Genomic DNA, 24,904 nt, shown 5'->3' with positions numbered 1-24,904 from the left:
GTCGCACCAATTTAACCTTGCAGCTTGCAAGCAGGCACATTTATCTGACAAGAAAACGCTAAGAGCAGAGTGAAGGTACAGTCAGCTAAACAGACAATAAATCTTGGTTATATCTTCCTTCTCTGCTCAGGAAACAAGGGAGCTATTTTTAAATCTGCCCTTCCTGTATGCACTGAAACAGAGTGATTTTTTTTTTCATGTGCTAGACAGAGCATGACAATACTTTCACATTAAATAATGAGCTCTTAGTGCTGCTCTGAATTAAACAGACAGGGTTGGACAGAAACCCTTCTTTATCCAAACAAGAATGGCTCCAATAATTTTTCCAGGCATTGACCTCTACAAAGATTAGGTCATCCATGGACAAACAGAAGCAAAGCAACCTGAATGGTGGCTGGGGAGAGAAGCTCTGTGGGAGGTCTGCTACTGCATTTCCCTTGCTCAGGAATGGGGAGAATTACAGAGAAGAGCTCCTAATTTGTGTGAAACTCGGACTGATGCAAGGGCCTTTTGCAGTCTTAGCTGTTAAACAGTTGGGATTATCTGGCTGGAGGCTCTTTCTGCCAAAGGTGAGAGGTCTCAGCTCTCAAAGAGGAATTTAGGGCATGAATTCACGTCAGTCTGTAGCCTTCAGCTGCCACGATGTGGTTCTCTGTAGCTCTGAGTTTGTGCCAAGGTAGAGCCAATACCAGCTCACAGAAACTTGGAAACTTCAGGAACATTTAACCGGGTAAATAATTATGCAGCTTTGGTTCTGAACCTAGACTATGCAGTAAAGGTTTTATTAGACTCCAGCTTTTTTTTTTTTTGCTAGAAGCTGAGTGAATCTGCCAGGAAGCTTCTGGGTGGAGTCACAAGGTGAGTCTTAGCCTAGGCTTGGTTTTGCAGTCACATTCTCTAACCTCAATGCAAAAAACATCTGTGCAGGGGGAACTGTCTGGATTAGGTACTGCTGTGGTTGAGAATCAGTAGAGAAACGTGATGCACGCTTGGCAGCGTTTCTCTTGCATTATTGTACCGTAGTGTTCTCCTTTCAGTGATTAATGTTTATTTTTGCTTCTCAGTGTGCTGGGAATTAGCGCTCTTTTCTTGGTTGCTAAAAATAAGCCGACAAGTTTATACAGTCTAATGTCTACCTGACATGAGAGGCGACTGTAAATTAATTTGTCTTACAGCTGCAGGTAAGTGAGGTTGTGTTCAGAACGTGCCAGATTCAAGTCTTGGCATATGCTCCCACCACAAACGTTTCCTTTATCTCGTAGTTCTCTGTAAGTGCCAGCTGATACCTCTACTCTTTCATTTCTGTGCGTTCCGCTGCATATTCACAGCGGGACTTGGACCTTAATTTATCCATTTGTAGGTACTATTGCTGACTTTCTTGTTTCTAACAATGTAGAGAACACTAAGGGAATCTGAATTTATGTGGACTGTAACCTAAATAATCGAATTGTCTGGAGTCATCTGAATCTCCTTCTCCTGTGAAAAACCCCTTCTCATTTAAGTGTTGATGGAGGCAGGCATTGACTTCCAATCTGGCAAACTTTCTTCTGTTGCTTACAGTCAGTGAGACAACATAGGTATGAATGCTGATTTACCTGCTTGCTTACTAACTTTCAAGTCAAAGGTGGAGTGAGAATGTGTAAGAGAGGTAAGAAAACAAAATCCAGCTGTTGTATATATGACTGAATTTTCTATGATTTCATTTACTGGTGGAAGAGTTTCTGTTTGAATAGAATCTAATTGATTAGTGCACATAAGGAAGAGTGGAATTTTGAAATGTTATTGTAGCAGACCAAAACACCCTCACTTTGGGGTTTGTTTTTCCAGGCCAATCAGAATGTGGAGATCCAAAGGGCCCGCCTGCGAGACGATATTAAGGAATATAAGTTCCGAGAAGCCCGTTTGCTGCAAGACTACACTGAGCTTGAAGAAGAAAACATCTGCCTCCAGAAACAAGTGTCTGTCCTGAAGCAAAATCAGGCAAGTGTTTCAAAATAGTGAGCATTGCTCTCATAGCACTAGTTAATTCCTGCGTCACAGCCCAGTTCCATCCCCTTGTTGGAACAGACATTTTCTTTCCATATGTATATTACTTTTGAGACTATAAACTCCAAAATTTCAGTACAAATAGTTGTTCCAACAATGTTGAAGCCCTTTCTGACTTTGTTTCTGCAGTTTGAGGGCGTGTTGTTTCTATTTTGAGGTCCAAGTTCTTCCATGGCCTTCTTTCCCTTTGTTGGAAGTGGAGCTTATACCACTGTGCTTTGTTACGTGGTTCAATCTTTTTTCTACACTTTTCTTTCAATACTGACTACCCGTTCTCCTCTGCCATGTCCGTAACTGGATGTATTTCTGAACGTAAATTTAAATTGCTGCTTAGTGCTTGCGTTGCCTGACCAGTTCTGTCCTTCTTCCTCTCTTCTGGCTACTTTCACTAAATATGAATTACAGATATAGTTACTCTGTACTATCAGACTTCATCTGAAAAGCTGCCTTTAATTGTGCAGTTGGGCTATCTTCGTGATCTTGAAAAAGAAAACTGCATTTTTGGAACAACTCAGGAATTTCCCTGAGTTATCGTTTGTGGAGCTAATTAAATTAAACATGGTCTTTGGCCCAGTTCATCTGCTATCACCCAAGGTCTTTCTGTTTTTATACTTCAAGTCCCTGTTCATCTCACTGTATAAGCAAAATTCAATGTTCAGTTGAGAAAATGGTATAATATTCCTGAAATGAAAAGATTTTGAGGACAGCTGTAGTTTTAATACAATCTGTAAGTATTTAGTAAAAGCTTGTTAGGTTTGCTTTTTTTTTTTTTTTAATTAATTCTCCTCCTGTGTTCTGATTGAAAGCTGCTCTACCAGGTGAGGCTGAATGTACTTCATGCATTTCCACGTGAACCTTTGTCAGTGTTTACCCCTTTGACCTCAGTGTGCCCAGAAGAAGGTTCCAGGTTGTGCCTGTTCTCACCTACATATATTTGGTCTAATTAAGCTGACTGGGTGCCTTCACATCTTGTGGTAGAGATGAAGGAGCTGTTATGCTCTGCATGCAGACTGCAAGAGATAATGATCTGGTAAATTCTGGTCTATACATCTGGCTACTTTTTATTTTTACTATTTTTGTCTCATTCATCCCTTTAGGAGAAAGGTGAAAGTTCCCAGCAATGTGTTCTCATTCTAAAATAATGATATTCAAGAATGCTGTCGTTCTGGGTTGAGCCAAATTTAACCTCAGATGCTATCTTGTCAGTTGCTAGTAATTACTGACTACTTTTTGGTATTCTGGAACCTTTGAAAATATTCTGCAATCTTAGATATATGAGCTCACTGGGCATATTTAGAACCAAGAGCTATTTTTCTTACGTGGCAGTGGATTATTTATTTTATACCTTGTCATTATCCTACCTGATGAATTTTATTAAACTTAATTATTCCACTGACATAACTAGAAGAATCCGTGAAGTTTTCCCAGGCTTAAGTTGCCAAACTGAATTAGTATGATTGGATCCTGTTTTTTAAATTGTGTGTCAGCACTTGTGTATGTTTCTTCTGAAGTTCCTTTTATAGCTAGCAAAAAGTAGTCATATAATTTAACGTTTTCTTTTTACAAGGTAAGGAGGGATATTCTTTAATCTTTTTTTCAAGAGGGATTCAAGAGCTTACACTTATGTTTGTGTTCATAATTTCAGTGCAAGAGAGGTTTAAAAAAATGCAGTCTAACAGGTAAAAACTTACAGCATCCCATAAGATGTCATTTAACTGTCTGAATTGTAGCCCTCTCGATGTGCTGAAACAATGATAACAGAAATAGTAGAATGTTGTAATTTGAACGTATAAAAGCAGAGTTTGATTGCTAGGTCCATCCCACCGGTTTTAAGCCCATTGCCTTATACTAACAGCAATGTAGCAGAGAAGCAGAAGCATAGCTTTGGGAGGCTCTGTTTCAGAAATGTTGAGACAGAATTTGTGGGAAGGTTGATCAGGGAATCTGTTAATGAAACATGAGAAAAGTTTGCATAATGTGCTAGGAAAGCCTGTTTTGTGATGCCTCTGTATCACACATTGCATCTTCCAGCTATCTTAATTAAGTTGGAGTTGATCAACTCAGCTGACAGTTTGCTTAGAAATGTTATTCTGTGGTGTCTGTGAAGGCAAGCAGGCGGTGGTTACAGTTACAGTGCAGCAACAAGACTTCAGGGAAAGAATTATTCCCTTCTCACCACATGCAGTGAAATCAAATATTCAGAAGTAGAAGTACTTGGTGCTTTTCAGGCAGACGTTTTCATTGGTAGCTTTTTCCCCCATTTGTGTATTTTCAGGTGGAGTTTGAGGGTCTGAAACATGAAATCAAAAGACTTGAGGAGGAAACAGAATTTCTCAACAGCCAGCTGGAAGATGCCATACGGCTGAAGGAGATCTCTGAACGTCAGCTCGAAGAGGCCTTGGAGACTCTGAAGACAGAGCGAGAGCAGAAGAACAATCTTCGGAAGGAGCTGTCTCACTACATGAACATCAATGACTCCATGTACAACAGTCACCTGAACATCTCTTTGGATGGTCTGAAGTTCAGCGATGAAGCCACGGAGCCCAATAATGATGAAATCATGAATGGATTTGAACAAAATTGCCTTAGCAAACACAGCAATGGCAAGAACAATACATCGACCCCCAAGAAAAATGAAGGCTTCCCCCCAGCCCCAAGTCTGGTTTCAGATCTTCTCAGTGAATTAAACATTTCTGAAATCCAGAAGCTGAAACAACAGCTTGTGCAGGTAAACGTGTTCTCTAAGCAACTGTGTACTTGCAAAGAAATGTGAGAGTTTATTCGGATTGGAATTTCAGTCTTCTCAACATTTCAGGGGGACCTTACAGAATGAACTGTATTTCTGAAAGCTCTGGTTGCTTTAGAACGGGGTGACTGAGCTTGTGGCTTGCCTGGGCCACTCTGGGTGAAGGGGAATTGTTTTGGGCTACATGTAAAATACGTAATACAGTTAATGTATATAAGTTACAAAACCTCTTTTTAAATTTTTTTTTTTATTAAAACATAGAAGAGGGAAACAAAAACATAAAAATAGCTGCGTGGACACATGCTTTAGAATTTCAGGATGTTAAATGTTTGGCAGCATAAAATCTATGTGCTGGTATTTTTTAATGATTATTGAAAAAAGCTAAATTTGGTCATGTTTTGTTTGGAGGAATGTTAGAATGCAATGTATGCTGTGTCCTCTATGTCACTTGTAGCAAGAAACTTAATAGCTTAAGTATTTTGTTAACAAATGGGTAGTTATTCCAGTCACCTTCATCAAAAGGAGTTTTGTGCAACCATGACTGTTTTCTGTAATTATCTCTAAAATTACAGATTTTTAATTGGTGTCAAGCTTTTGTGTGTTCTGTATGTCCTTTTGGGAGGTTGCAGAGCTTGAAACAAAGTACATATTTATGTTGCCTAGAAAAGTTTTAAGGTCATTTTGTAATTTTTTTTTAAAGAGCCCTAAAAGAAAAAGCTGTTGTGGGGGGAAAAAAAAATGGATTTCTTTCAGAATGAGAGCTTTCTGAGGAGAATCTTCAAAACTTTCAGTCTTTCTGAGGCTTTGCATTCTGTAATGTCCTGTGTTTGTGATAACTTTCACTTAGTCCAATTCAGAAAATATTTTAATGAAACTCCGAGCTTCCACTCTTGGCTAACTGCTTGTTATATTTACATGATGATTTGTATTATAACAGTAAATTTTAGCTTATCTTCAGCTGAGAGGATATTTTTACAAAGAAAATGCCCATTTTAGAGTGGAAATGAGACGTTTGGGGAGGAACACAGCTTGGCATAGTTCTTTGTTGTTGTTTTCTTTTTCTTTTTTTTTTTTTTTTAAGTACGTGAAACAGCCTTTTCAATAATGTGCAAGTGATCAGGTTTCTGTAACCATATGGACCTCGGCGAAGTTGCTGTCTCTTATAATAAAGCCACTTAAGTTAAATAGTTTCCTTTACGTAGTTGTCTCTGTTCATGTGTTTCAGATGGAAAGAGAAAAGATGAATTTGTTAACAACGCTACAGGAATCTCAGAAACAGCTGGAAAACACACGGGGGGCCCTCTCAGAGCAGCATGAGAAAGTTGGCAGACTTACTGAAAATCTGAACGCAATGAAGAAGCTCCAGGTCAGCAAGGAGCGTCAGTCTGCTCTGGACAATGAGAAGGACCGAGACAGCCATGAGGATGGAGATTATTACGAAGTTGACATCAATGGTCCAGAGATCCTGGAGTGCAAATACAAAGTGGCTGTGGCGGAGATTACTGACCTAAAAGAAGAACTTAAAAATCTTAAGGCCAAGTACAAAGAATGTGAGTCTAAGTATGAGGAAGAGAAGAGCAGATATGAGACTGAGAGCCAAGCTCTCACGGAAAAGATCGCCTCATTGGAAAAATCCAGTAGGCATGATAGAGAGCAGGTGGCCAGACTGGAAAAGGAGCTGAAGAAAGTCAGCGACGTTGCTGGAGAAACACAGGGCAGCCTCAGTGTGGCCCAAGATGAGCTGGTCACCTTCAGTGAGGAGCTGGCCAATTTATACCACCACGTCTGTATGTGCAACAATGAAACTCCAAACAGAGTGATGCTGGATTACTATAAGGAAGGCAAAGGAGGACGCAGTAGTCCAGAGGCCAAGGGAAGGAGATCTCCTATTCTTCTCTCTAAAGGGCTGTTAACTATTGATCTAGGAAAGGCAGAGAACGGAAGCGGTGACAGCAGCCCATCTCCAGTGTCTTCTCTGCCATCTCCTGTGTCAGATCCTCGGAAGGAACCGATGAACATTTACAACTTGATTGCTATAATCCGTGATCAGATCAAACACCTACAGGCTGCTGTGGACAGAACCACCGAGTTGTCCAGGCAGCGTGTTGCCACTCAAGAACTTGGGCCAGTGGTGGACAAAGACAAGGAAGCTCTCATGGAAGAAATCCTGAAGTTGAAGTCCTTGCTGAGCACCAAGAGAGAGCAGATAGCAACTCTGAGAACTGTGCTCAAGGCCAACAAACAGGTCAGTGGGTCTTACAGACGTGATGGTTATAATGTCAAGTCATAAACACAGGAGAATTTATCTTTGAGGACATACTGCCATTTCTTAAATTTTCTTCCTGGTATCTGTAGGGAACCAGGCTGAGAAGAGGCAGGCTGTTTCAGGAGAGGTGCACAGCTACACTACTGTGAAGCTGAGCACTGGAGCTGTAACTGGCTTTTGGCTGTCACATACTCATGAGAGTTTTTTATTTAGGTATAGATTGAAGCTACCTAATCTGAATCGCATCAGATTATGTTTAATGTAAGAAACCTAAAAGGAAGAAAGAACTTATTTTCTATTTGAAAGAATTCTAGAGTTCTTAAGCTTATGTCCTTTCTCAAATTGCAAAGTTAAATTAAGTTTTCCAAGATGAGCATGTGATGTGAGAACATGGTAAAAATAACAAGGTTGAAAGGTAAAATCGGTCTTTGGTGGTTGGACTGTGCCATGCACGTTAGCACAACAGCAGTGAAAATAACTACCACTAAGATTCTGTGACATGCTTCATTGTCTTCTCTAAAGTAATACAGGTATAGCATTGTTTAAGAATATATACGTGTACTTTCAGCTTTCTTTTTCACTGTATTTTAACATAAACCTGTCCCATACCGTAAGATAAGCAAAATGCTCTAAGTGCAAGTTATGGATGAATGTGTGTAAATACAGACAAACTAGACATTTTTGTTCTTTGTGTTGAAGTATGTAATGCCTACTTTCTTTTTCAGTAGCTAGAGATAGGCATTGCTAAATGTGTACTCCATAACTTCCTAGATGCTGCTGCATGTTAGTGGGAGTAGGAGCCCCGTATGTCCCATCTGTTTCCAGTGCTCAAAGATGAAATTTTATTTAATCTGTTCAAGAGAAGTTGACCAGAAGTTTAACATCCCAGTACTAAGTAAATGTTTAATTATGTGAATAGCAATTAGAAGTCTCTTAGCTAGCCACTTGAAGTGTTCCATTAACTGCTGTGTTTCTGTTCTTCTTGGTAAACGATAGACTGCGGAGGTTGCCCTTGCCAACTTAAAAAGCAAGTATGAAAATGAGAAAGCTATGGTTACGGAGACAATGATGAAGCTGCGAAATGAGCTGAAGGCTTTGAAAGAAGATGCTGCTACCTTTTCTTCCCTGAGAGCAATGTTTGCTACAAGGTAAAGGATATCTGAACTCTACAAAGTATGTCAGTCCTTGCTTGTGTGGGGGAACAGCTGAGCATCGTGCCCACAAGCAGCAAGGCTGCCCGTGCAGTAAGTGGCCAGGTGGGGTGCCCTTTTCCACGTTCATTGCTTACAGTGTTTGTCTGCAATGTGTTCTTATCGACAAGAGAAATGCTAGGATTATAGTATGCTGCTACAAAACAGGAATTTGACGTGGGGTTATTTAGGTAATTTGGGTTATTGTCCCTATTGACCATTATTCCTGGTTCTTGAAGTCCTTAACCCTGAGGACTGGCGTTTATCAATGCCAAATAAGTGCTTCTTATTCAATGAAGATGTCACTCTGCTTGGCCTGTAGCAATCAAGAAAAAAAAAACCAAAGATGCTGGCAAACACAAATGTACATTCTTAGGTTGTCTGTTCTGCGGGTGGCGTCTCTCGTGTCATTTACCGCTGTGAACTCTACAGGGTCGTCAGAACTTGCTTCTGCTCCTTGGTTGTGCTTTGTGGTGTTAGCAGACAAAACGTACTTGCTGACATATCATGTGCTGTACAAGTGAGAAATGCATTTTGATCTGCATGTTGCTTACTGCTGCTGCCATTGATTTCTTTAAAAAATGACATATTTCTCTTTGAGAAGTGTTGAAGTAGCAAACTCTTATTACAGAGTCCAGTTCTGCTTCACAGCTAAGGAATGTGCAGCTGCCTCCTGTGTGAGGATAATCCTGGGAACCAAACCAAAGCAAACAAACAAAAACAACAACAAACAACGAGGAATAAAGAAAAAGCTTTATCTAAAAGTTGCCTGTCCCAGCTTGGCGACATTCAGGGGACATCCCTAACAATGATCCTGTGCCTGTATATAACAACACTGCCTGAAGGAGATGGAGAAAAGAGAGACTGTAAGGGCTGCTGGTTTATGAACCTAGGTGCTTGCTTTTAAGCTAACCCAGAGGAGTGGGACAGCCTAAATGTGCTGTATGCTGTGTGCTTCTCTGCATTCTCTTAGTGTGTGTGCATATATACATTTTTAAACATAGAAGGTTTTCTTTCTGTCATCTGCTAAGACGTACCATGGTAAGGAATCACAAGGATGTTTGTAACGATTCCTGAGGCTTTTCTGTATCTTTCTCTGTGGAGGTGGTTCTGCAGCAGAGTATGAATGTCCCTTGAGTGACCACAGGCTTCCTGGTGATTCAGTCTTTCTCAGCAATATCTTTGTGGTATGAGTAAGCATGGAAAGGAGAAATGTAAACTAAGGAAGCTGAAGATGGAGTTGTGGCACCTCATTATGCTGGAGAAATCAGAGCCCCACACAGCCTGCATTTGTCCTGCTCTCCTTTTCTGGAGTGTGATCTAATATGCAGAAACTGCAATCTCTTTGTTAGCTGTAGATAGCTTGAAGCTGAGAGCAAAGGAGAAAATACACTATTGGCTTTCAGTTATTTTTCCTAGATGCAGGTAGCTGTCTAAATTACATGCAACTCCATATGTTTTCCTACATGTTAATTCTGCTGCTTCAGGGGGTTAGTGTGAATGTGGTTTGGAGAGAAAGAATTGTCAGAGAAATACCAGAGGAATCGTTCTTTCCCTGCCTTGTTTCAGTGTGCTGTCGTCTAGAGGTTGATTTTGTCCTTTTACTGGAAAGGATTCCTTGGCATGAGAAAAGCAGGATAGAAGTTCTTGTTAAAGCAAGAGACTTAAGAGCTCTGTCCTGCAGTTCTTGCTGGGAGCTGTGTGCGACTGAAGGCAGGAACGGGCACTGTCTGGGAATGCACAGCAGACTCCCCTGCCTAAATGAACAGTTAGCATTTCTGAACTTCTGTTCTACCTAGTAACTGTAGTGAAAACAATAAAGGGCCAAGAGCAAAGGAGGACTCGAAAAGTTGAGGATGGAATGAGTGGAGACCTCTTCCACTGAGCCGTTCATCTTGTGAGCACTTGTGTTGCTAGTCATTGCATGGCAGGTAAGCAGCTGGGCCTTTGTATTTTGCCTCTACCCTGTTGCAGAGAGCATGAAGAACTGCATCTTGCTTGCTGTGTGACAGTGTTTCAGATGCCACAATAGCTCTCAAGACTTACTGCTGCACACAGGGCACTGTCACCCCTTTCCTCCTCAACCTCTGGTCAGGGAGGGTTAGTATGCATTTCTCTGCAGCGGCTGCTTCATGTAAGTCTTCATCTCAGGTAAGATAGGGAGGGGGGATATTCCTAGGTGCTTGGGCAAAGATGACTTCAGAACAGTTTTTGAAGTTAGATTTTAGGCGTTCTTTAAATATCGAAGTATTTACAGCACAATTTATTTCCCCACCACTACAAACAGCTAATGGAGCATCTATTAAGCACTATAAGTCTCAATCCTGCTCTGGTCAAGAGGTTCCTATCAGCAGAGATGTGTAACAAGTGGTGGGTCCCTTACCCCACCATACTCGTTTCAGTGTTATGTTTGACTGTCGGATGAAGCAGGCAGCTGCTTACTGTATTTTCCACAGGAAACCGACCGTTTTGTGGGATGCAAGAGAATTGTAACAATACATGTGAGTTGAAGGTTGGGCATGAATAGAATAACTGACCTAATTTCCTTTTTAAACTAGAGTAATCCTACTAATGTGACAATAGTGCCAGCTATTTTTTAATAGGAAATGAAAATGCAGTAAGACCTGAGACTGGAGACAAAGGAAGGTTGCAAAACACAGATGAATAGCTTCCAGCATTAAAGGAGCTATTGAGAGACTGCTGGGGCATTCTAGACAACACCGGAAGCCTAAAATTAAGCTGTCACACAAAGGAATAAATCAAGATATGCGTAATGTACTATGGAAGTGCATTCGGTAGCTGTGCTGTTGAAGTCCAGATTTTCTTCATCAACACACCTCTCCCTGTTGTATGTACAAATGGGCTGAAAGCACTGAGGGCTGGGTTAAAATCTGCCCAGTAGAGCTGGAAATTGAGTTTACCTGCTTAATTAGACTGTAACATCTATTGCAGTCACTGTATTGCAATCAAATATTTTGGTGTTATGTTATTACATTCTCCAGGAGAAAAAAAAAAAATGCAACCACTTCTCAAAGAGATGTTGAACATCTTTTTTTGCTTTACTTTCTCGAATAGGTTTGCACTTCCTTACAGGCGTCTTGGGTGGTGCAAAATGTAAATGAGCAGCAAGGCCTGATGCATGTTTGTTAGGGTGCAAGGGTTCATTAGGATGTGGCCTTCAGCTCCATTACAAGATATGAATAGGTACTTCTTTCTCTTTCATGGATGCCACCTGGTTCCTGCACTTTACCCATTATCTGAAGCAGCTGTTTGAAAGAATATTTCCCAAAGTGATGTTTCTTAAAACTCATCATACAAAATAAACTGCTGTGGTTTCTGGCTATCTTTCTGATCCCTCTCAGGGTGAGATTCATCTCAATACTATTAATCATATAAAAACTACGTTGTACCAAAGTGAGTGGTCAAGGTTCCCTATGAAGTCAACAGACAGAGAGTGCTGCTTGTCAGGAACCATTAATCAAAATGTAGGATAAACATCTGAGGGCATTGGCTGAGTCTTTGTTGAAGTTCCTAGATCTATTCCTTGATAGTAAGGGAGAACTCTGACTGAACCTACTCAGGGAAGCCGCTGCAGCAGGGAGGTTGGACTTGATGATCTCCAGAGGTCTTTGCCAACCCCTGTGATCCTGTGATCTTCACCCCTTCACAAAAAGACAGGGTTCTGCAGTTTGCTGTTCATGTTTTCTGTTTCTTTTCCAGAGCCTGAGAACAAGCAAGGACAATAAGAGAACTGGCATTTCTCATTCCTCTAAAATAAAGATAAAACACTAAGAAATCCAGCAGAAGCCCAAGGCTTTTACAAACAGAGAACAAATGTGCCCAGACGTAACTAATGGCTATCCCCATGCCCCCCACTGTTTCATAAACAGCAAATAAAGGGAGAAACAAGCTTGGCAACAAGTCAGCAATGAGGAACAAGTGGCAAATGTTAGAAATTACTGGAAAGAGTGACAGGATGTAATCTGAGATGAAAATTACATTTTACAATTTCTTTGGTGAAGAAGCAAAGCCATGGCTACTAGAAACTAGCTGCTCTTCATTACTGGAGAGAGAGTTTTTCAAACGAATAAACTATGTCAGATTGTTTTTTCCAAGTATTCAAAGTATTTGGGAAAGTATTCTTGTGTTCTTGATCATCGAGGGCCTGCAGAATATAAAGGAGTTTAACTTCATGCAGAGAACAGTGCAGTCCTCACAGGATTGAGAGTTATAGCTAAGGGGCTTCATGCTGGACTCTACACAGTAGAATCATTCAGCTTGTCTAAAAATATCCTGTAGGATAAATTCTCAGAGGAACCAGACACAGAAAGTGTGACTTTGAAAATTTCCAGAATGGGATTCCCAGGCAGGAGTAAGAGTTTGTGTCCTGTTCCTGCTGCTAGACCTAGAGGTGACGAAGGATGGCTGGAAAGTCTGGGCTGTGACATCAGGGCAGGACTGAAGCATTCAGCTGTGTTACCTACATAAGAAGACACGAGTAATATCTTGCTTGTAGTGGTTGCCTGTCAGTCTTCAAAGGCATTTGGATAATGCCTTTCATAGAGTGACTTAACTCCTGGGTTAGCTCTGAAGTGGTCAGGCGGTTGGACTGGATGATCCTTGTAGGTCCTTTCCAGCAGAACTATTCTAAATAGTTGTATTTTAACACTAATGGGCCTACTCTAGACTCTGCATAGAATGACAATTAAAATGCCTAATGCAAGTAATACTGGATATATTGGCACTCAGCCTTGGTGAAGGTGTTCCTTGTAGATAGACCCTGGACCTGGGTTGCAGCAATAAGTTCACAGTCTTCTCTCAGATATCTTTCAAAGTAACTGTGTTCACCCCACTAGTTCCTGGGTGCCTTGGTGCTCTGTTTGAAGTCCAGTAATGCCAGATGTTGAGGAGAGTAGAACACAGGAGATCTCCCTGTGCTTTAGATATTCAGAGTAAAGACGATGCCAGCTCTTGGCAAGTAGCTTGTGTGCCCTTTTGTTTTTAATCAAATTATAAAGTGGGTTACTTGAAAATACCTTATATGGAGAATACCACGGCAGCAGTTATTTGTATCTGTAATCTTTTAGGTGGCCATGCAATCTTTTGGTTTTTTTTTTTTTTTTTGCATAGTGTTGAAAGGAATGGAGAGTTCAGGATTAGGTCTTCATCCCTTGCTACCCCCTTCAGTGAGGACCTGGGAAAAATGCCCTGCCAGGGTGATAGCTTAGAAATTGCTTCTAACCTAGTGGCATAGGATCATTAGTTTTGTCCCCTAAAATACATTTTAAAAAAAAAGTTTTCTTTTGAATTCTAGAAGAGGGAATTTGCCATAAAAGTTAATGATCTGTCCTTGGGAGTTTTTATCAGTGGAAGTTCAGAGCAGCTGCAGTACCCAGCTGTGTGGGGCTGACTGTTCCCCCTCTGTGCAGGACACAATCCTTCCCACATGTTTCAAATTATCAGAGATTTATGGTCTGATTACTTTCCTTCATAGCTTTTACTAATGGACATTGACTACACGACTGATTATAAACATTTTAGAAAACTATGGCTGGTTATAAATTATACTGCATTTATAGTGCAAATGTCAATGATGTACACATATAAAGGCTATAGCATTTATTTTTTTCAAATGCACAACTCAGATGAGTTTTTAATGCAAGGTGGTCTTTTCCAGCCTTAATGATTCTGTGATGCTAAGGTGTGGCTGTTTCTGCTGTCAGGATGTAATGGCAACCCTCAGTTTTCTGTCTTTTTGTGGCGAGCTCATGACAAGTCTTTGTTTAAACCTTGGCCTGCCAGGTAACAATCTGAATAGTATAAACCATAAGCCTTGTCCTGCGTGCTGAGAAGCATGCCCTGTGGTGCCTTCTGGTCCTTGCAGTATCCATGGGGCTCATCTGCATCTGCCACCAACATGGAGCAGAAGGCTGCTTTTGAGGGGGAAGGTGAAGGGAAGAAGGTGTTAAAATTCTGTCTTTAATATTAATTTCTAATACAAAGAATCAAGTTGGAAGCGGGTGGCTAATATCTGTTACATCTGAACTCAGTGTTTGTTTCCATTTCATTTTAACTGCTGCCCTACTAACACATTACCAAGTTTTTAATGAGGATGAAAAATAGTGAGTTTAAATCCTCCACGCCCTAATTCCTTACGTAGGCTGACAGCTTAATCTCTCCAGGTGGAAGTGAGAGCAGCCGATGCTCAGGGAGCCTCCTTCAGTCACACCTCTGTCTTCCTTTCTTGGAAATTGCATTATGGGCCTCATACTGATTGCAGAGGAGGGAGAAGAAGTATAGTTATACCCAGGTACCTGTGGTCACATCACTTATTTGCAGAAAGACCTTGAGTCAGTAGCGAGTTTAGCTATAGATGGTACCAAGTATGGTCCATGCTGAAGTTTAAATAACATGTAGAAATAAGGAAAAACTGGCACTTGTCAGAAGTAGTGATTTGCAGCTTTTGAGAAAGAGAGTACTCATTACATTTGGCAAAAATTTGACATTAAAAAGATTTTGCTTTTTCCCATCATAATATTTAATGTTCAAAACTCTAATTTCTTCTGTGTAGATATTTGTTTTTGTTGGTGGTGTTTTTTAGAATCTAGTGGGGATTTCCTTAAGCTCTTTGTTCTGTTGTTGTTAATTACCAGTCCTAAGAAAATAGGCAGCATCAAAGGATTGTGTTCAATATCCACTTAAAAACGTGGATGTGTGAATGCACAATGGCCTGATGCTAATTTCATATCCTTTAAAGCGTTGAGAGCTCAATTATATTTCCAGAAGTGTTTTTAAAACAAAGGTATTTCGTGTTCTGATCTTCTAATGATTTTGCATTGAGTACACAGCTGGGAAGTAAGGCAAGTGGGACCGTGAAAAGGAAGGATATTTCACTGTTATACCTGCAAAGCGGCAGAAATACAGCTACACGTACCGCAGCGATCCGCTGTTGTGGCTGCTGCTGCGGCTCGTAGCTCTGTGCTGAGCAAAGCGGCGCTGGAGCTGTGGTGTGCTGCAGTGCCTGGGGCAGCTAGCGTCTTGTGTGAGAGAATGAAGTGGGAAGTGGGTGAGCAGCCGGACGGGGAGGAGCAGGGCAGGTCCTGGTCCACCTGCACAAACGGCGTCTGCACCCATCTAGCTCTTCCATCCGCTTTTCAGTCCTCTCCTGTTTGGTTCAGAGGAGCTGTTGCTGCGTTGTTCCCCTGACCAAGGGCAACCACGCTTGCAGCAGGATAGGGTTTGCTTTTGAGGCTGTATCGTTTCATTTCACTTAAAGACCAAGAAAACAGATTCAGGATGCACAGAGGTGTGCAGCTGTGGTAGTTAGCGTTCCTGCCTCTTCCATGTCCTCTCGCACACAAAAGATCAGGTACAGTAAAAATGGCAGCTGCTTGTATGCTATTGATAACACTTCCTTTTGTTGCACAGAAAGGAAAAACTGCCTTCACAGAGTTGTATGGAAAAAGTTAACCGAGGCATTCAATGTACTGAATTCCTCATTTTTCAAAACAATCATTGGATATTTTACACCTTTGTTCTACAGAAAGTGTGTTGAGGTAGTGACTTGCTACAGTAACCTTCTGGAGTCAAATTTGTGGCTTTAATTATAGCTCAGCTCGCACGCCAACTACTTTATGGCTTCTGGACTCTGACAAGCATTCAGCTTTCAGGTTTGGCACAAGTGACCAGGCTTGGCGCTTTTCACCTTGAGTGTCACAAGAGCATGTAAAAACTGGAGGGAAATCCAATAACCCTCGGCCTCCCGTCTTTAGTCTGCACTTTGTTCCAACCTGCAGATGAAGAAAATGCATTTCTAACAATCTAGAGCAATAGGGCACAGGGCGAGCAGCGATGCTATGAGCCACGTGTTCCTGCAGCTCTGTCCTCGTTTGAAGCTGGTGCCCGGTGCCACCTTCCGTAAGAGAGCAGGCAGGACTGTTATGGCTGCAAGATTTATTTTCCTCTTCTCAGACTTCCTAGGGCAATTCCCACCCGTCTTCCTCTCTGCTTCCACTCACAGAGGTGCATGGACTTGTTTTGCCTTGTGATGTCCCTCTAAGAATGAAGAGAAAATAGCAAGCAATAGGATTGTATTACATTTAGGGTTCCTGTTTTTTTGTTGCTGCTTTGTTGTTGTTTTCTTTTTGCTGAACTCGCGGTGAACTCACACCCTCGCGCAGGGTTTCCACTGTGGTTCAGCAGGATGCAGGGATTTGTGTGGAGGTTCCTGCACGCAGTGGCCCTAAACTCAAATCCTTCTGCTGTGCTAAGCTACATTGCAGTACACAGATCTTATGTACACGTTTCTGGGTTACTGTATAATCTCCATATGTATTCCACAATAAAATTCTGTTTTTTTCCTTTCCCTTGTTCTCTCCTCAAGCAAAAATAGTTAAGGATAAGGCCTAATCCTGCTGCTTGAAGCCGAGGAGAACAGAATGGGGGACCTCATTGTATAAGCACAGCTGACAAATCTGCATGTGAATGTGGTTTTGTTCAGTATGCGTGTTTTTTTTTCCCAGTCTTTATATTACTTAGTGATGGTAAATGTCCCATAACCTCGGGGGATTTCTAATTTGACATTAAAAGGATCTTCTGAGCAGATATTTTTGCTTTTATAAAGTAGTTGTGTTTTACAGATGTGGCCATTGTAAATTCCAGCTGGTACCTATGAATATTATCTTTCTACCCGTATTTGTAACTCTTCTGTGCTCAGTAAATACGCATTTATGTACATGTAAAGATAGACATTTTTGAAATTGTTTGTGGTGCACCATGCAAGCTAAGTAGCTTCCAAGCAGGCATTCATATGGCCTCCCCGAGGGGTTCCTAGTAGCGCCCAGTTTCATTGTTTAATCGGGTCAAAATTAATTTTGATGGTGAAAACTATCGTATAAAAGCAACTTGCTGTTGAAAAAGTGGTAATAAAACAGTCATTATAGATTTTTCTTTTTTTTTTTAATATCAGGAGACAGACTAGATTAAACTAAAATTATTGAAGATGCATCTTTATAACCACGCTGTTCAGTCTCCACTGGAAATTGGTTAGTGTACTGTCTGGGTAACTTAACAGCCTATGCGGTTCAGGAGCTCCATGAACGCCATTAATAGCCACTCTGGTAATGGCCGTATTACAGCACCCCTACTGCTCCCCTCTGACTCCCTTTGCAGCCTGAAAGTTAGAATGGATGTGGTCTCTGTGTAAGTGGAGACAAAAGTAATTTGACTGCATAATGTCTGCGCACTGTGTTGGGCAGGTCGGCTGTTGAACACCCTACTCTTCTTGTATAGGAGTACTTTTACACCAGGCTCCATACTTCAGTTACCCAGGGATGTCCTTAGTTATACTACACTGAGAGGCACGAATGTAAGTGCTGAGCACGGGACTGGAAGAACCTCACTGAAAGTAGTTGTGATTTCTGCACGTTGACTGAAGTTCCTATTTAAAACTGTGCAGGCGACCAGAAAATTATCAGACTGTGCTGATACCTGCTGGGCACGAGGGATTCATATTTTATAGATGGAAATGGGGTTGCTAAAGATTGATATATTTCATTGCAGATGTGACGAGTATGTCACACAGCTGGATGAAATGCAGCGGCAGCTTGCAGCAGCTGAAGATGAGAAGAAGACTCTGAACTCGTTGCTTCGGATGGCAATCCAGCAGAAACTGGCACTGACCCAGCGCCTGGAGCACCTGGAGCTAGACCATGAGCAGTCCAAAAGGGTGCGCACAAAATCTGCTTCCAAAGCCAAGAGCAGTAACCCTACTGTAAGTCATATTCGCTCTTGTGGAGACAGGCCTGAAGGATCTGTCCTTAATAACCAGGTGTTTTGTAGCGAAAAATATAAAATCTATTGTGACTAGGAGAGGTGTGTAGAAAAAAAACATATTATGCATCCTTATTTTATGCTGTAATTGTCAGCGTAAATCCCCACTATCTAATGTCGCGGTGAGTTGACTTGTACTAGTAAGTTGTTAAACCAGGTAATACAAATTGTATTATGGTGGTCTTAACTGTAACTAATTCATAAGTATGGGGATGGTATTAACAAGTTAATAGTGGAAAGGAAGTAGCTTTTTCCACAATTAACGTGTGTGGGTTTTGCTGTTTATGGTAAGTGTTAAGAGTACACCTGATATATGCTGTCTGGTGTTACTAACTGTAGTTTGTATAGCACAAGTGTGATCCTTTCTCCAGGGTTGCAGCGTACTTCAGTACATGCTTTCACAGACAGAAATGAACAGAAAACCTCCCTTGCTGCTGTGGCTAGAAGTGGTGAAAAGCAAGTGTTAAGATTAGAGTTATGTCTTGAAAACAGAGAACGTTTTGAAACAGGAACCAAAATTAATTAATTTGCCTGTTACGGCAGATATTAAGAATTTGCAATTCTATCACCACTTACCAATGTCCGAAAGCTTTTATAGGCCATAAAAGCTAGGAATAACATGGTAGGAGACGTTATTTACACTCTGCTTCCCTCACTTCAGAGGGTTAACCAGAAGAAACTTGCACACTTATATTAAAAATATGCAATATTTACCTCCATCTGGTATAAAAACTAAAAGTTTGAGAATCGGGATCCTACCTGGTAGCCAGTTCCACTTGAGGAAGTTATGCTCTGGAAAAGTACCACGTCCTGAAAGGATCTTCGTAGTGTCCTGTTGCTCCTTGCAGCATAACACTCGGGAAGGAATCTGTTTTATATATTACTGTAGCCACACAACGTATCCGTGTAGAATTAATGTGACTATGGTCTAGTATTGTTTTTCTCAGCTTTCAGTATTAATCCAAACAGGATAATGCTTCAGAGCTCTGATCATTTTTTAAATACACAAAAGATGTTGCATTCCTTATGCAAGAACATGTTCCGCAGGGCTCTACATTATAGGCACAGGAAATTGAAGCAGATCACCCTCTAATAAATATTTATGAAGTAGCTTAGTATACATATTAATCTTTAAAAACAAACAAACCTTTGTCTGCTGTTGAACTTCTAAGAGGCCTTTTTAGCCACTTAATTTAAAAATGTTTGAAAATACAAAAGTGTACTTCAGAATTGGTGCCTATATGGGAGATCAAGAAAAAGTTGTTTCTAAAATTGTGGAAAAATCTGTGGAGCACAATAAGGCACACTTTCTTTTTTTCCCTTCAAAACAGTCTTCAAGTGCCTAGCCTCAAACTTCATTTTAATGTAAAGCCCTGTTCATTTTGTACTCTTTCAAATACTTTTGTATGCCTATAGTAGTACTTAAAAGCAACGCGAGACTGCACAGTTGTCTGCTCGCTAGTCCTGTTTGATAAAGCCATTCTGATATTCCCGGTGTGGTACTGCCTCATCTCACTGCCATTTCTTATAGATGATCAGCAGCTTGCTTCCTCTGCATTGCCGCTCTGCCTATAAGTAGTCAGGAGATATCACAGTACTAATATAAGGTAATAAGGAGCACAGCTTGTTTTCCCAGCGAGGGCAAACCACTTGGGATTTTGGCTTCCCAGATATCAGAAGGAAAAAAACTAAAAGACCTTGAGACTCATACAATGAGACTTCAAACAAGTGGAATTGTGGAAGCCTTGCTATAAAGCTGAGAAACGCAAGGGTGCCTCAGTCAAATGCCAGAATTGCATTTGCCAGAATTGAGAAGTGGGAAAAACCCAGGTTGTTAATTCTAATGTGTTGCTCAAACAGCACTGCTTGAGAAGTTGACACAGATAGCAATTCTGGCCTTAGAAAATAGGCCCTGTGCATCTGATGTTACTTTTTTTCGGAAAACACTGAATTCTCCTGAATTTGAGCTTTAATAGTGCTAAGTAGCAGGTTTGATATTTTAGAAGCAAGGCATCTTTTAACAATTTTCAATCCTGCTTTTCTCTTCTTTGCTGCACAATCTTCCAAAAGGCCTTTATTCTTCTCATTCCTGCATTAAGTGTAATTTAAAAATACTTGGTCAAGCAGGCATTAGCGTGCTAACTTTCTCTACTCCAATAGAAACAGTTAGAAGTTTGCTCCCACTGTGGCAGGGAGCTTTAACGCGTTGCTCACTGCGTCCATGTCTCTGATTGCAGTATTTTCACAAAATACTGATGGCAAAAGAAGTAAATTTGAGAAGCTAATCGAATTAATTGCTAGGCTTTTTCAAATTAACTGCAACTTCCTAGAAAGATTTCAATGCTGTCAGATGGTGACTATTACTACTGGTCTCGGCTCACACTTTGCAGTTCCAAGTATGAACAATTTTGCTATCAGCGCAATAGTCCTAGTAATCATTCCTACGTTCTTTCATTTCTGTGGATCTATAAATTAAAAGACAAACCTCACTGCTACTTGAGCTTGTTAAAGTCATGGTTAAATGTCTTCTGGCATCTATTATAATTAAAAAAAAAAAAAAAGAAATGAGCCATGGTGGTAAAGGTGACTTGATCCTGCTGTTTGTATTTTTAGATAATGATTATATTTAAGATTGAGGCTTGTAATTCCTGATTAGCCATTTCTTAAAATGTGTGTTTGCTGTAAGTCTTTCATATCACTTCCAATGGGTTGGGCTAAAGCATGAAAAATTTCTTAAGCCGTCACCTACCTCTGCAAGCAGGCTCTTCTGAATGATGCTCTCTGCATTGGCCTGCATGACACACTGACCTGCATGTTTCTGGAAAGCCTAAAGCTTCACTGAAAATGTTTCTTGCACATTCATTGCTGTTAACTTGTGCTTGAACAGCAAAGCTTTATTCAGTACTTGTAAGAAACTTTCTTTCTGCAAAGCTATTGCTTCCAGGCTAAACTCGTTCAGCTCTGTTTCATCAGCTTGGAAAGCATCTTTGAGCTAAATTTGCTGCTTCAACCCCAGCAAGCTAACAGACCCCTCAACAACTAACCTGCTCTGGATCCTTTGCAGCACATTGTATTAACTTGTCAGTTCTTCGAGAAATAAACACTGATTTTTTTTTTTCTAATGCTATTTTATTTTTTTTCCATTTTTCAGCTGTAGAATAGTCCATGGAGAAGGCCTTTCCAACAGTGCAACAGCATTTCTTAGCCTCTTTCCTTATGGTTAAAAGTGGTAGCCCATTGCACAAAGAATGCAAACCACTGCCCCGACCCTAACTTTGAAAACACCTTTCCCTGTGTACTACCTGAAACTTTCCTTTTATGTCTCAAGCTATAAAACAAACAAGCTTTACCTGTAAGTGCTGCTGCAGTAAGAAAACTTACAAGTGCTGAAGAAACCTACTTCAAATGTATGATCACCACATTAGTTTATGATCTACTAGAAATGTTTGGATGGGGGAATTTCTTATTTCATTGCAGTCGCTCATGTTTCATCTGATCGTTAAACCTGTGCACTTTTGATATTTTGATATTTTTCTTTTGCTTCTTTAATTCCTTATGTAGAAGAGTTTATATAAATGCGGTGGTTTGTGCTCATAGTTCCTCTCCAACTTCGACTTCTGATGGTTGATTTCTACATCAGCATGTGGCAGAGATTTTTTTTTTTGGCTCTAGATGTGTTTAGAAAAGAGTTTCAACACAAAACAGGAGCTCTGCTAAACTATATGTGTGCTGTGCTTCAGCAGCTTTTTATTATTATGAAATGTTAAGCTTTATATGTTTAAATTACTGATTTTTTTTTTTAACTGCCATGTTCATTAAGAAATCCAGGGTATTCAAATTCTGGGGTTTTTTTCATATTGTATTATTATTCTTAGGAATAGTTCAATGTAACAAGAAGAAAACTTGACTTTGCTCTGGTTAAAACAGTAATAGGCACTTGAAAAATATAAAATAAGTAGTATTACCTATAAATTCCAGAATTCCTGGGTTTTAGGAAGTTGAAGTATTATTGATTAACAGAATTTTATACAACTGTACCAGTTAAATTCCAAATTGGAATTGTTTTGTTACTTTTTCATTTTTATTGTGCCAAATTATGGTACATTTAGAAAGAAAAATCCTAAAGTTGTCAATGATAGGGTGTTATCTATCAGCGCCTTTCTGTCATTAATTATTGCCAGTAGTGCCTTTAATCATTTTAAGGGAGAATCTTAGAATAGCTTCGTCTATACAAGAAGAAATGGAATGGCTGTTTTGGAATTCAGCGAAGACGTGGAGCAATAAGTGCAAAGTGAACTCCCCTTTCGCACATTTTTAATGGGTAGTCTTACTATACTAGAGATTATATATTCAAGGAATTGTAAAAAATTCTGTTAGTCAATGATATTTCATCGTGCAAATCCTTACAAATTCAGGGGAATAGAGGGAAGAGGAAAAAAAAAAAAAGAAACAAAACTGAAACAAACCCGAATACGCTTTGGGAACCAAACGGACTCCTACTGAACAAACGAGCAAGATGTATTCACACATTTGTGGTAACAGTACAGAGAACGTATCGGGAATATTGGCGTTATGTTAGCTTCGTATGGTGGTGGATGCAGTTAACCATAGTATTGTTTGCAAATGTGAACGACGGAACATTAATATCTTCTCTTGCATGTTATATCTAATCATTGTAATTTCAGGAAACAGAAACAGAGAAGCGCATCACCAAGCTGTACCTGCCTCTCTGGTACTGTTTGTTGAGGCTGACGCAAACGATTCAATTGGTGCCTGCTGGGGGGAACCCCCCCACTCCTCAAAAAAAATAAAAGTACAAATTGAAATAACGTTGACAGTGGGGAAAAGATTTCTGTTTGCTGGAAAAAGTAAAAAAAAAAAAAAAAAAAAAAAAAAGCATTATTATTCCTAGATGTGGGGACTTATATTTCCATCTTCTGTTACAGTATTGATTCATAAGAAATATCGTTGCATTTAAAATTACTACATTTGTATGTGGGTATTTATTTGAAATGATGTCGAAGTACTGTATTATGTTCTATGTGCATTACCTTTTAGTGGTGGATTGGTCTCCATTTAATGTCCTATGCATGTGTTCTTGCCAAGTAACCTTTACCCAGATCTGAAAAAAGTGGTTGTTAAAGAGACAAACGTGGGAACTGATTCTTAAAAGTATAATTGTGTGTTAATTGGATAACCTTAGGAGGCATAGAGGGCAAAATGTTACTTCCAAATTAATACAAAAAGTGTTAATGTAGGAAAGCAATCTGCCTGCGTAAAGGTAGTCACATTGGCAGTATCAATAAAAGAGAAAAGGAATCACGTTTTCCGCTTGTGCTTTTTGCTTTCTTGTATTTTGAAGAAGGCACCGTGCTCATTTGTCAGCTTTCCTAAGCTATTTCACCGTGGGACTAAGTGAATACATTTATCTGAGAGAAACAGAGAACTTACAGCTACGTTTGCTGCAAGACCAGAACAGGAATTCTTTGTGCTCGCACCTGGCGAGCATCGTCCTCAGCGCAGCTCCACGAGTGTTCCCTGGATTGGTTCTGGGGGAGATGGGTTTCATGCATTCCTCTGCCAGCGGGCAGACACGGGCAGCAGCAGAGGAAAGGGCTCGCACGCGGCTCGTCACCTGCATGGGAATGGTCAGGCCGATGCTTGTGGTGGCACCTGGTCCTGAGATGACACATTCATTGCTCGTGTGCTCTTCAAAACACAGTCAGAAAATGTTTACCCAGTAGAATTACCAAACAAACCCACAAAAAAACTGGGAAGCAGTATATTTGAAGTGGCTGAGGTTTGCTGTGTCTGTAGAAGGATATACCCGGAGCGATTAATTGATACTGACTGGTAGGAATACCAATCATACATCATACTATTTAACTCTCACTTCCCCAGGTGGGATTCTTACAACTATTCTACTCACCATTTGTGCACCTGGTAGCAATCAGGTTTATTACACCAGCTGATCATCATGGTGTATTACTCGAGAGTGGCATAATTTCTAACGAAGCCTGGACAAAGCTCGTTGAGTTGTGTGCGTTCCGCTAGCAGAGCGTGTTTGCTGGGACGTGTGGCCTCGCTGTGTAGATTTGCTTTTGCTATAGTGGGAGCTGTATCTGCAGTTTGATCTGAGGGAGAAACATAAGTAGATACGCGTGCAAGTGACAGAAGAACAAGAACAGACCAGCTGAAGTACTAAGGCAGTGTAATGAAAAACGCTTTCGTAGGAGAATAAAACAATGCAAGTAGAATATTCAGCTTAAAAGCTCATTTGGTGAATGGCTATAAATTAAAGCATCCATTTCTTTGACTGTTTTCTGTGCAGAAGAAGTTCAGTGCCTGCAGGGGGATGTTGCTTACGCTGAGCTGGGAGGCTGGATCACCAGGGAAATCCCAGAGTACAGGTGCTGCTGTATTTAGTCTGGGGGAAAGGAATCTACCAGCTCTATTGTAACACCCTTGCTTGCCATGGATTCAGTAACTCTGTAGGATCCCTTGTTTCTAGGCTTGAAAAAAGCTACCAACGTGTCAGAGGAGGAGCAGGGCAGGTTTTCAGAAGTACTTAGGTTCCTGAAAGATAAAGAGAAGCAAGCCTGCAAGTTGCCATGTTCGTCGTTTTGTGGGATAAGGGCAAGGCGAATTGAGGTATGTGCTTTTGGAGATCCCTTGGATAAATGACAAAATTCGGTTGCAAACGTTTACAATAGTTACATTTAAAAATATATATTTACATTCCTGTGTTTGTAAAGGCTGATGATATAGATTGATGTACAGCCCCAGATAAAGGTACTTCTGCAGCCCAAGGACCTATTGAAAACA

At 40.5% G+C, this 24,904-nt stretch overlaps 1 protein-coding gene across 4 annotated transcripts in view; it reads left to right on the top strand.

Moving 5' to 3' along the window:
• BICD2 (BICD cargo adaptor 2) overlaps positions 1-23,398 on the top strand; it is an 81,508-nt gene extending 58,110 nt beyond the window's left edge. For 3 of the 4 annotated variants that reach the window (XM_021409340.1, XM_021409343.1, XM_021409342.1), the window contains exons 3-7: positions 1,828-1,980; positions 4,322-4,774; positions 6,018-7,037; positions 8,055-8,206; positions 17,810-20,654. In XM_021409340.1, the coding sequence (XP_021265015.1) occupies positions 1,828-1,980; positions 4,322-4,774; positions 6,018-7,037; positions 8,055-8,206; positions 17,810-18,116 (2,085 nt within the window). In that variant the 3' untranslated portion in view covers positions 18,117-20,654. Of the gene's footprint in view, positions 1-1,827; positions 1,981-4,321; positions 4,775-6,017; positions 7,038-8,054; positions 8,207-17,809; positions 20,655-21,230 lie in introns of those variants that run through there. The other variant, XM_021409341.1, reaches the window with a different exon arrangement.

The sequence above is a fragment of the Numida meleagris genome, chromosome 11, assembly GCF_002078875.1.
Source record: "Numida meleagris isolate 19003 breed g44 Domestic line chromosome 11, NumMel1.0, whole genome shotgun sequence".
Lineage (NCBI taxonomy): Eukaryota > Metazoa > Chordata > Aves > Galliformes > Numididae > Numida > Numida meleagris.
This window is presented reverse-complemented; position numbering and strand designations above follow the sequence as displayed.